General features: G+C 38.6%; 1 protein-coding gene across 1 annotated transcript in view; it reads right to left on the reverse strand.

The window, feature by feature from the left end:
- Fmn2 (formin 2) overlaps positions 1-13,049 on the reverse strand; it is a 170,115-nt gene that overhangs the window by 124,834 nt on the left and 32,232 nt on the right. The window contains exon 2 of the mRNA XM_013015633.1: positions 11,915-12,081. Within this exon, the coding sequence (XP_012871087.1) occupies positions 11,915-12,081 (167 nt within the window). The remainder of the gene's footprint in view (positions 1-11,914; positions 12,082-13,049) is intronic.

Raw genomic sequence — 13,049 nt, forward strand, 5'->3', positions numbered from 1 at the left:
AGAAGAAGAAGAAGAAGAAGAAGAAGAAGAAGAAGAAGAAGAAGAAGAAGAAGAAGAAGAAGAAGAAGAAGAAGAAGAAGAGAACAAGAAGAGGAGGAGGAGGAGCGTGAGGAGGAGGGTGAGGAGGAGGAGGAAGAAGAGAGGGAGGGGGAGGAAGACAGGGAGGAGGAGGAGGGGGAGGAGGAGAAGGAGGAAGAAGAAGGAGGAGGAGGAGGAGGAGGAAGAGAGGAAGAAGAGAAGGAGAAGGAGAAGAAGGAGAAGAAGCAGAAGCAGCAGCAGAAGAAGAAATATAGAGGAGAGAAATAGATGAAGAAATAAAAGGTGGCATTAATTCCTCTGAAGGTTCTGTTACCCACCTGGAGACCAGCTTAGTCTCCCTCTCAGCTGACCTGTTTCTCAATTAAACACACAGCATTAGCCAAAGCTTTAATGAGCAATCCAGGGAATGTGTTCCATCATTAAGCTTAGGATTGCCAAAGCATCTCTCCTCAGCTGAATTATAACTCTTGAGAATTCAAAGGTAATATACCTCCTTGGAGTTAGAAGAAAGAATGTAAGAACAGCTTCTACATCTGAGCAGCAAATAATGTTTCAAAACACATTTTTTCTACAGAAAAGCTTTCCCATGTTAAGACACCACATTCCTGAATCTAGCCAATCATAATTTCTAGAAGTAGAGTCTAGAAATCTGCATTTTAGCCAGCTCCCCAGAAAGGCAGCAAGTGCTTGGGAAACAATAGCATAAGAGAAGAAGGAATCAGAGCTGTGGTGGTAGCCTACTCCCTGCTAGTAAACCATTGCTTGTGTGTGTATTTATGAGATCCAACGCAATGTATTTTAATTCTTTGGGGATTGGGGTGGAGTTCAGTGGCAGAGTATTTGCCTAAAATGTGTGAAGTCCTGGGTTCCATCCCCAACACTACAACAACAAAAATATTTTGTAAAGAAACAATTGGAAAGGCTATCTACAAATTCAACGCAATACCTGACAATATCCCAACTTCATTCTTCAATGAAATAGAAGAAGCAATCCAAAAATTCATACAGAATAGTAAAAGATAGTAAAAACAATCCTTAGCAGAAAGCACAGTGCTGGAGGACTGTCAATACCAAACTTCAAACTCTACTACAAAGCCATATAATCAAAACAGCATGGTACTGGCACAAGAATGGACCTGAGGACAAATGGAATAGAACTGAAGACCCAGAAATGAACCCACAGACCTATAGCCACCTAGTCTTTGATAAGGGAGCCAAAAAATAGAATGGAAGAAAGACAGCCTTTTAAGTAAAGGGTGCTGGAAAACTTGGTTAAACACCTGTCAGAAAACTAAAATTCAATTCTTATATATCACTCTGTACCTCAATCAACTCCAAACGAATCAAAGACCTAGAAATAAAAGCAGACACCCTGAAAACATTATAGGAAAGAACAGGAGAAATTCTAGGGCTCCTTGGCACAGGCCGAAATTTTCTTAATAAAGACAAAGAAATTTGTATGTTCTTCGCCCTATGGTATATCCATGTTGTCACTGTATTTGATTTTGGTGCCCTTGTATATACATTTATCTAATTTGGGGAGAGGAAGAGGAATCACAAAATGCTGAAACAAGGACACAGGATGACCCACTGAAACAATGAAACTCACAAGACACTATTTTGAAAATTAACATTACAACTTTGTGGGGGAGGAGTAGAAATAGGAAAGGTGGGAAAGGGAAGGGATAGTAGGAGAAAAACAAAGGACGGAATAACAATGTTCGACAAGAAATGCACTCATTACCTTAGTCATATAACTGTACCCCTTCTGTGCAGCATCTTTACAATAAAATTAAATTTTAAAAAATTGGAAAGCAAAGGACTGGAAATATGGACAGTAATAGAGATTGCTGTGAAGGTCATGCTCAAAACAGAGGTGGTATGGACCAGAGGGATGAAATCTGGAGGGAGAAGAAGCCAAGAGATTGTGGAGGGTGAAGAAAAGGTACTAGGTGTACAGTCAGCTTTCTTGGGTAGAAATCCCATCTGGCCTCTTACAAAAGAATCATGCAACACTTACTGTAAGTCTTATTTGTGTGTGTGTGTGTGTGTGTGTGTGTGTGTGCAAATTCCAGTCCTGGGGCTTGAACTCAGGTCCTGGGCAATGCTGTTCCTGAGTTTTTTTTTTGCTCAAGGCTAGCATTCTACCATTTGAGTCACAATTCTACTTCTGGTAGAATTTTTGGTAGTTATGTGGAGATTGAAAGGTTCATGAAGTTTTCTGTCCAGGATGGCTTTGAACTGTATTCCTCAGATCTCAGCCTACTGAGTAGGCATGAGCCACTGGCCCCCAGAAAGTCTCAATTTTAACATCTAAAGTTGATTTAAAATGTATTTAAATTACAATCTGTCAAAATATTGTGCATAGTGCTTGGCCATCAGTAAACACTAAATATTATGGCACAAAGAAAAGAGAAAAGAAAAATCCTAGTTTTCTGTCACTAATTCCTGCCACCTGGACCAGGAAAACAAAAAAGACACTTGTATTCACTGATTTTCACCCTTGTGAGTAGAAAAGTTTCAGCTTTCCATCTTACCTTGAGAAAAGGCTACCCAACCCAAGACTACAAAGCTTATCTCCAAAGGGAGTCCCAAATGCCCATTGTGCCAGACCACTGTGAAGCACATGCATTTATATAACTGTCACTTGAAGAAACACAGTAGTGAAGTGAGGAATTTGTCCACTAATTCGGAAGTAAATTCTTTAATATCATGTCAAAATAGCATAAAAGTGAATATTTACTTGCTAAAAAGGAAGACTATAAAAATAATAAGGAAGACTGTATTCCTCAGTATACCTTTTAATTGACATATATATGTATATATATATATATATATACATATATATATGCTTTTGCTGCATGCTATTTTGAACCTGAAAATCACCTTATTGGAAATCTTAGATCCAATCTATACTGAATACCAAAAAGAAATTATTTCCTTCCACTTCATCCTGACCCTGTGGGTCTTCATGCACTCAGAAATCCTCTTCTGCAGTCATTTCCAGTAACTGTCTTTAAGATACAGGCACTATTTGCCAAAACATAAAGATATATTCTGATTCAAATTTGTTAAGTCTGTTAGAGTCTTTAATCTGTAATATTTTGGCTTTGCCTTAACATTTTTGTTAAAATAAGACAGAATGCTCAATAGTAGCTAAACTAATTAGAACTTAGAGAACTTCAGGATTTGATGCTATACCATGGGACTCTCTATACCTGCAGGCTTAAATTCTGACTCTCAAATTGTCTAATCTAATTTCTAATCACCAAGCTCCAATCAAAACTGTCTTCCCAGACAGTCATTCTCAAATGAGTCCGAGAAACCAGGGTTTTCACAGGAACATCATAAGAAATAGAATCTGAAATTACATTCAGAATTGCAGATCTCTTTTGGCACTTGCTGTCAGCACCTGGATCCCCAGAGCTGGATACCCCAAACAGCTTCTAAACTTCTGAAGATTTCCTTCAGCAACCCTGAAGGATCCACCTGGTCACCAGGCCAGCTAGACAGGTTATCTGCCTGAGACTTCATATGTACTGCAAAATGGAAGTTGAGGTTCAGAAACTAGGCAGTCCCACTCATTCCCTGCTACATAAAAATATTTACAAAGACATTTGGGTCCCTGTGAAAACTCTTAGTTCACCACAAAGTCCAATTATCTGTCTTTGTTTAATGAAGATTTCTCAGGTTGCCAATAGAGCACAAAGCTCCATTTTTCTTAGACTGTCTTCGTCTTTGAACGACTAATATTTTCTTTAAAAGACCCTCAACATAATGTTAAAAAAACTCTAAAAATGTCCAGAATTCTTCACAATACATTTGCCTGAGTTAGAAATCACATAATTAGTTTATTGTCAAAAGTACTCATTACCCAACTAAGTTTAATGAATGTACAGAGACCATTAGCCAATGATAACATGAAGAAAGTTAAAATTTGTTTTAAATGAAAGAAACTTTCTTAAGTGGGAGGCAGTATTGCAGGGAGAGATGATGAACTGATATGCTTATCTCTGAAAGCAATTTATACCACAGGTAAGCCACACCACCTAAGTGTGAGTGTCCTCATTTATCAATCTCACAGAACTCATTTAAATTAGGTGATTGCTAAATTATTATCCAGTTTTGATATTTATTACTCCATGGCAGACAGGAAAGAACAACAGTGTAGAAATGCCCATGAATGTAAATAGGTAAAACTGGAAAAGTCATTCCTATACTATGGGGGAATGTCTGAAGGTATGGATAAGAAAATATCACAGATTAATAACCTATATACTCTATAAATAGAGATTCTCTGCCAAAGAATGTAGCCTGTGAGCTGTTATACATCAGCTGCTTTACCTATAAATACTATCAGCATCAGAAAGCAAGAGCACATGGTACTGGGCATAAAACTCAGTGATAGAGCACATGCTTAGCATCATCAAGAAGCTGGTTCAATTCCCAGCAATAATAAAAAGAAAAGAACAGTTTCAGGCCAGGCTGAGATCTGTGGATTATGATTCGAAGCCAACCTGGTCAGAAAAGTCCCCATGAGATTTATCTCTAGTTAATCACTCAAAAACCAGAAGTGGCACTGTGGTTTAAAGAGGTAGTATGCAGCCGGGCGCTGGTGGCTCACGCCTGTAATCCTAGCTACTCAGGAGGCTGAGATCTGAGGATCTCGGTTCAAAGCCAGCCCGGGCAGGAGAGACCGTGAGACTCTTATCTCCAATAAACCACCAGAAAACCGGAAGTGGCGCTGTAGCTCAAGTGGTAGAGCGCTCGCCTTGAGCTGAAGAGCTGAGGGACAGCGTCCAGGCCCAAGTTCAGGCCCCCCGACCAAAAAAAAAAAAAAAAAAAAGAGGTAGTATGCTAGCCTTGAGAAAGAGAGCTCAGTGGCAGTGCCCAGGTCCTGAGTTCAAGCCCTATAACTGAAAAAAAAAAAAAAAAAAAGAGGTAGTATGCTAGCCTTGAGAAAGAGAGCTCAGTGGCAGTGCCCAGGTCCTGAGTTCAAGCCCTATAACTGAAAAAAGAAAGTGTGTGTGTGAGAGAGAGAGAGGGAGAGAGAGGGTTCAGAGAAATGCAACTGTGCCTCAAGTGATAGAGTACCAGCTTTGAGGGAAACTTTTAAGAGACAATGCACAGGACCGGAGTTGAAGACTATGTATTGAGATGAGAGAAGGGAGAGAGAAAGCAGAGGTGGAGACAAAAGAGTGGGAGAGAGAGGAAGAGAAAAGGGAAGAGAGAGAGAGAGAAAGGGGATAGAGAAAAGAGGAAAGGAGAGGGAGAGAAAAGGAGAAAAGGAGAGAGAAGAGGGGTGGGGGGAAAGGAGGGAAGCAAGGGAGAAGAAAAGGAAAATAAAAGAATCTTAAGAAAACACAGGTTCCAAAAAAACACAGATTCCAGCACTCTTCTGACTTCATAGCCCATTTCTTCAACTAATTTTATGTAAGAGCCTCATTAAACTTCCATATACAAAAGTAGATTCAAAAGCCGGAAGTGGCGCTGTGGCTCAAGTGGTAGAGCGCTAGCCTTGAGCTGAAGACCTGAGGGACAGTGCCCAGGCCCAGAGTTCAGGCCCCTTGACCAGACCCCCCCCAAAAAAAAAAGTAGATTCAAAGCCAAATTGAAATCAGTCCAGTAATTCGGTTTTGCCATACTCAACTAGGACAGAGCCTTGACTGGATCTTCATAGATATCATATATAAGTACTCAAGTTTTCTGATGTCCAAATTAATCATTTCTACACAACTCCTAGGCACTCACCTCCTCCACCTCTTCAGCCTGTGCAGACTGAACACATAATTCAGATCACGTGTTGGTAGTAATCCCTCAACTTCCTGTCAATCACTTCCAAAGGTCAACTGCATCTGTTCCCTTCTTCCGGTTTTCTATACACCGGTGTTAGGATTTCTGACCTGGGCCAATTCTCTACCTATACCTCATATCCCCTCCCCTTCAGCTTCTCAGGAACACCTGAAATCTATTCTACCCTAAACCTTAACTTTTACTTCTCTATTGGATTCCTCCAACAGCACCTAAATTTGCTGTGAATACTTCCAAACTTAGAGAAAAATAAAACTCTGCTGTCGCCTCCCTCCCTAGTAAGTCACGTTAAATCCCTCCCTCCCCCCACTCCAGGGGAAACAAAGGAGGAGGCAACAATGCTTGATGAGAAATGTACTCACTATATTGCTCATGTAATCTTAACTCCTCTGTATGGTATTTTCACAATAAAAAAATGTTTTAAAAAATATTTTCCCCCAATGGAGACCAGCCATGACCACACATAATTTAGAGACAGAAAAATCAAAACCACAGAATAATTTATATTTCTAAATATTACCTGAGTATAGAAAAGGGCTCAAAAACCAGCAGCCTTCAAGCTGCATCTGGGATACTGAACTTTTGTTTGTAAGTAATGGCCTTTGAAGGGAACAGCAGTAGTTGTTTATTGCTCATTGTCTGTGGCTAACTTCACAATGCCACAGCAAGGTCAAGTAGTATGATAAATTCTGTAAAATAAATCTTAAAGCTTAAAGTATTTTCAATATTTCCCTTTATATCTGATCTAGACAGGAGAGAGAGAGAGAGAGAGAGAGAGAGAGAGAGAGAGAAAGGGAATCATTCAGATTTCCAAAGACCAAGAAAACTACTTATTGGGAGCCTGTAAACTCCTGTCTGGGGTGGTGTTTTCTCAGAACTGTTCACTTTTCCTTCATCATAGTGTTCCAGTTCTAGATTTCAGTGTAGCTCACTGACAAAGACATACTTTCTGCTCTCTAAGATAAGAGATGGGAGGCTTCCAGAAATACAAGTCCCATCCACAAAATCCTTTGATAGTCAGTGCATATTCAGCAAATGATACAAAAAAGAAAATCTTGATGGAAAAGTTTGGCTGAGTTACTCATTTATTTAAGTCCATCTTACAAATGCAAAATGAATTGAGTCACCCAACACTGTGCCAAATGGGTGATCAAAAGCATAGTTCTAAAAGCCATCAAGGATTATTTGAAAGAGCATAATCCTCTCAAATGAACAAAGATAATGAAAATATGTCATCCCCTTAAAAAGTGTGACTCCCTAAATGACTTCTTAAAAATTCATTTTTATTAAACTTCAGTGAACTTTATGGTTGAGAGTCACTTTAAAATTCACAAAAATACTGAATAGCAGCATTTCCTCAAGCTCAGAAAACTGTGTTAAGAGAAAAAGGCTAGGTGCCGTAGCTATTTTTATAACAATATTCTTTTTCTTTGCTTGTTTGGTTCTGGAATTAACTCGAAGGCCTTGTGCATGCTAAGCATTTGCTTTATTACCAACTGAGCTACAACCTCTAGCCTGAAACAATACTCTGACATTAACCACGCTGGAGAGGGAAAAATACCTACTTTTATTATTTTTTTTGTTAAAAAGCACAAAAACAGCACATACTGGAAATTTACTAAATCATCCATCAAAGAAGAAAAGTAAAATAACTTCAAAATATATTTATACATGATGATCTCATAGTGTGCCTTAAACACAGATAATTGAACTCATGTATAAAAACTTAATTGCTACCAGGTGCCAGGGTTTATTCCTAGCTACTTAGATTTTTTTTTGGGGGGGGTCCAGTCATGGGGCCTGAACTCTGGGCCTGAGCGCTGTCCCTCAGGTCTTCAGCTCAAGGCTAGCGCTCTACCACTTGAACCACAGCGCCACTTCCAGCTTTTTGCTTATGTGGTGCTGAGGAATCAAACCCAGGGCCTCAGGCATGCAAGGCAAGCGCTCTACCTCTGAGCCAACTTCCCAGCCCAATCCTAGCTACTTAGAAGGCTGAGATTTGAGGATGGAGATTCAAAGCCAAGTGGGTAGAAATGCATGTAAGACTCTATCTTCAGTTAGTTTCCCAAACAGACTGAAGGGGTTGCTCAAGTGTAGAGTGCCAGCTGTGAACAAAAAGGCCACGGAAGAGTGTGAGACACTGATTTCAAACCTTGGTATTGGTCCCTCACAGCCAAAAGAGAAAGAAAATAACAATAACAATAACAATAATAATAATAACAATACAAATGCAATAGAAAACAACTTGCACATATTTGACTCAAGTGGTATAGTGCTAGCTAAGATTGAAAATCTGAGGAACAGCTTCAACGACCTTCCCTGAGTTTAAACCCCAGATACACACACACACACATACACACACACACACACACACACACACAAAATACTTGATTATTGATTAATATACAGCCAAGTCCTATAAACACTCACTGAAAAGTAGCAGAGCAATTCAGAGAGTAAAAAGTCACATGATAGTCTTCTTAAAATCACAAAATTAACAAAAACATTCTGTTAAATTTATAAGTCTTCTACTTCACACCAAACTATCTAACTATGAACAGGAGGAAGAGCATTCTTAAAAATTAACAATATATGATAATTTTCCCAAACCATCCAACAAGCATATGGTCTTCATTGAATGAAATCAATTTGAATAATATTACTACATATCCACGTCAGCTCTTTATGGAAAAAAAGTTACAACTAAAATTAAACTGAATTTTTAAAAAGGCTCTTTGAGTGAAATAAGAATAATTTCCTCTTGATATTTGGTGACTGCTCCTATCAATAATTTCACCTCATGAGAATGAGTCAACTAAGAATATCATTCTTAATTTTATATGGTAGAGATCTTTGAAAGAGAAGAGCAAGAAAGTATAGCTAATTGTTTGTAGCAAATTAAATGCAACCCTTTTCTATTCCTCTCTAATTCTTAGGATTCCTGATGAAACAGATATCCTTATTAATCTTTGGTGAAGCATTATAGTCAAAAAAAAAATAAAGTACCTTTCATTCCTTCCTGCTAACTATCTATAAAGCATGCCCAATATTTGCACACAGACAGTATTTGTCAACAGACAAACCCATGGAAATTCAGTCACTATTGAAAGGAGACCAAATAGTCATGAAAGAGTTACTTTCCCAATTTGCAGTAATTTCCCAAAGGCTTTTCTAGTCTTTCAGTTTAGAAAGACATTGGATGGCAAGAAAACAAGTAGCATTTTAGCATAGTGAAAGGAAGCCTTCAGAGCACAAAAGGTGTTATGTCATGAGCTAGATAAGTAGAAAAGTGTTTAAGGCACAGATTCAACCACAAAGCTCCAAGGAACTGGGATTTTATTATGTCAGAAAAAAACATGTTAATTTGAAAAAAATTAGACAATCATATGCAGATCATAGGGTTTCAATAAACAGCCTCTATCTCTGGAAAGTTTCATTTTGTAGTTAGGAACTGACCAATGAACTATCATGTGAATCATTTGAAATCACACTCAATCAGGAATGAAAATGGTTACATTCCTTCCTTTAAATAATACCAATCAAGCAGAAGTCTGGCTGGTAGATGTACAAAGCTCATACCTAAAATCCTAGCTACTAAACAGGCTGAAATCTGGAGGATTTTGGTGCAAAGACAGGCTGGGCAGAAAAGTCCAAGTCTCCATCTCCAAAATAAACAGGAAAAAATATCAAGGCAAAAGTCATTGTGACAGAGCACCACCCAAACAAGCAAGTTGAGCAAGCACAGGTACTAAGTGCAAACTCCTGCATTAGCAAAAGAAAAAAATAATCTTTTCTTTAATGAAATGTGTGAATGGAAAGGGGAGAAGGGCATAGAAAATAAAGTTACAAAATCAAAGAGGTGGGAAGAGCGTCCATTGTGAGTTTATTACAACACAGAGATCTTGAAGGGCATTTGACCTCAGGAGAATTGTTGGTTAGAAATGCTCCTAATAGCTCTTTTCTGGAAACCAGCAGAGAGACTAATTATAAGAAACTTCTCTTTAGGGACAAGTACATTCCTTTCCACACCTAGGTGGTACCCAACTCTTCACAGACTTCTGCTCTATTACTTCCTCTAGATTTGGAAGAAAATCCTTAACTGTATATCCAGTAAATATCTGATTTTGTTATTAAAATCCCAGTTAAGAACATGGGAAAAGGCTTCTTAGGAGAGTAAGGTTTCTTTCATTTCTTCTTGATTTACATCAGTTTGGTGAACAGAGAACCAAGGAACATAGGAGAAAAATGCAATGAGTTCCACTTGGGGAAAACAAATCTCTCATTTTAGGATATTAATGCATACAATATTAAGATATTGTGTGTGCCTGTGTGTGTGTGCATGTGTGCGCGCATGCTTACTTTTCACTCTTTTTATCATATCCACCTATCTCTCTAATACAAATAAAGTAAGGTGCTAGAAGTAACCAGTTTGATTTTTAAAGGAAAGAGAACAGGTCTGAGGTACAGCTCACAGGCTGTATATACACACACATACATACATACATTTGTACATACATACATTGTAAAAGAAGAAAGCTGTAGTCTATCCTACCCTCTTTATTCCAATTTCACATCTATCAAGTGGCAAGACTGTGTACTTCTGAACATTTGGGAGAAAAATAAAGTTAATTCATGAGCTTTTAATCAAACAGAAAATACTAACCATAGCAAATGTTTTCCTTTGTACTGTATTCATTATAACTGAACTTGCCAAAGTGATATATCTTTCAAAACACAGCATACCATAGACAACAGATTGTCTCTTCAAAAAGCTGAGGGGAAAATGTAAAATTACCCAGCTGTCTTTAAAAGAAAGAAGAATCCTCTGTACCTGTGATTAGCTGCTACATCACTTTAGAAATTACATAAGAAAAATAATTAAATTTTTAAAATCTTAAGAAGAAAGCTTTACATAATTACAAAATAACTTGGAAATTCTTCTTTCAATTGGAAAGAGTCAAAAAAATCTCAAAATACTTCATCTGAAGATCCCAACTTGTAATGGATAATGAAGAGGAGGAAGAAAAGACAGTTGCAGATAGACATGACCATTTTCTACCATATTTTGACCTCCACCTCTATTTTTTCTCTCTTTTAAAATCCTTCATTATTGCACTCACTGAACCACAACATATAATGTTGAACAAGGCAGAGAAGATGTACAGGCAGCAACAATGGGAACAAATGTAATTACTGCATCCAGATGGGAACCTATTGCTTTCAAATAGGTTGCTTTCAAATCCTAGTCTCTACACAATTGAACCAATCAGACCTTCAATCAACCTAGGACAGTCAAGAGAATTCTCACACTTAAGGGATTTTGAATACCTGCTCAGGAGAACCCATGTCACACTCATTCCACATACCTGAGAAAGATTAGCAAAACTCTGTCTTGAAAATGATAATCCAGAATTCATTTTCAATTATGAACATGCTTTTTGAGTTGCCATTCCAGAGCTGTGGTATCTTAGTGAAGGGAAGGAGGCAGACAAAGCTGTTTTCTTGTTCATGGAACAGAAAGAAATTGCACTGAAATAGCATTCAAGTGCCTGTGGAAACCTGTGCCCTTTGGGAATAGTATTTTGCCCTTTGCAGCTGCTTCTCAAGGAATGCCTTTGACCAGCAAAGTCATAAGCATTGACTTACAATCACTTTAAAGCCAAGAGCATGGCTCAATGGGAAAGAACTTACCTATGGGTTCATAGGTTCAATTCCCCAGCATGGAAAAAAAGGGAAAAAATAAAATGATAAAAAAGAAAGAAAAATAAAATGATAATTTTAAGAGCATAGCTGATTAGAGAAGGCTTTAAAAGTATGGAGTGGACCATCTGTTAGGAAAAGGAGGTTTGGCAAATATACCTAATACCCTAGTCAAAAAGAACCTGTAGAAACAGACAAAGCTGAGCTATCGAATGTCCCAAGGGAGAAAAGCTTACATCACATTTGTTTTTAAATTATAAGGTGACTGGGTAGACACACACTACAGCTGTTTTTTTCAACCATAATCCCCTTCACACACACACACACACACACACACACACAAATGGCAGGTTCACCTACTTACATCAAAGGGAGCTGAACTTGACCCAGCGTTCTGATTACATGGTTCCCTGAAGCAGTCACTAAAAGGAAGTAGAAGACCCATGGCGATGATCCGCGAACAAAATTTCTCTGCTTCTTCGGGAGGCCCGTTCTCCTGCTGGCTAAACAGCTTCTCCAACAGAGTTCGCCCTGTGGATAAAACACAGTCATTAGGAGTCACCTGGCTCAGAACTCTCCTGAGACAGAAGGGTAAACACCCCAGTGAGCAACACAGTTTCCAAGGCTACTGACTCTTAGAAAGGAAGCTCTCAAAGGAAAACTGCAGTCTGGGGCTATGGGCAAGAGCAGTGGAGGGGTGCTCTCCCTTACCACAAAATGTCTCCTCCCTCAGAAGACAGTGGTTTGTCTTACTGACAGTTCTTCCTTCATCAGCAAAAAAGGGAAGTCTTACTCTTTTAGATTTAATTGAGTCTTGTTTGTTTGTTTTCTTGTTCTCCAAGGAAGCAGACCACCATTTCAGCCTAGAAATGGCAATGACTGGCATTTAATAGCTCAGGGTGAACAACAGACAAGAACAAGGAATAAGGAGATAAGTCAAAGACACCAATCCATTAAAAAGGGGAAGGAGTCAGCATAAAAGGGTATGCCCAGATGAAGAAGAACTCAAAATGTTTTCAGATGCCTCTCAGAAATATAACATTAGGGGTTTATGTTTTAATTATTTCTCTAAAGACACGAGAAGATGGGAGGTGAGGTCCTCCATGAGAAGACACTAAGAACCCAAAAGGACACGAGTCCTCCGGTACAAGATTTTCAATCTGATTGGTGTCCTAGGACTACCTGCAGAGAAGCGAATTGCTGGAAACCTGGATGTCAGTTATTTTATTGGTCACCAATGGATTTTACTGAAAGTCAAAACTGACAGCCATAGATCAGTCCCTGATCTACATTTGACACCAACAGCTCTCTTTAACTCAGAAGTGTATATAGCTTGCTTTACATTCAAAAACAACACCAGAGGAAACAGAAAACTTCTAATGTCCCTTTCAGGGATATATGTGTTCTTAGTTCCTGCCCTCTTGCTCCTCGTACCTCTAATGAGTAGATTTGTTATTTTTTAAGTCAAAATTTACTTATCCTGAAAAGTTTGTTACCTA

This window comes from Dipodomys ordii, unplaced genomic scaffold (assembly GCF_000151885.1).
Source record: "Dipodomys ordii isolate 6190 unplaced genomic scaffold, Dord_2.0 Scaffold27, whole genome shotgun sequence".
Lineage (NCBI taxonomy): Eukaryota > Metazoa > Chordata > Mammalia > Rodentia > Heteromyidae > Dipodomys > Dipodomys ordii.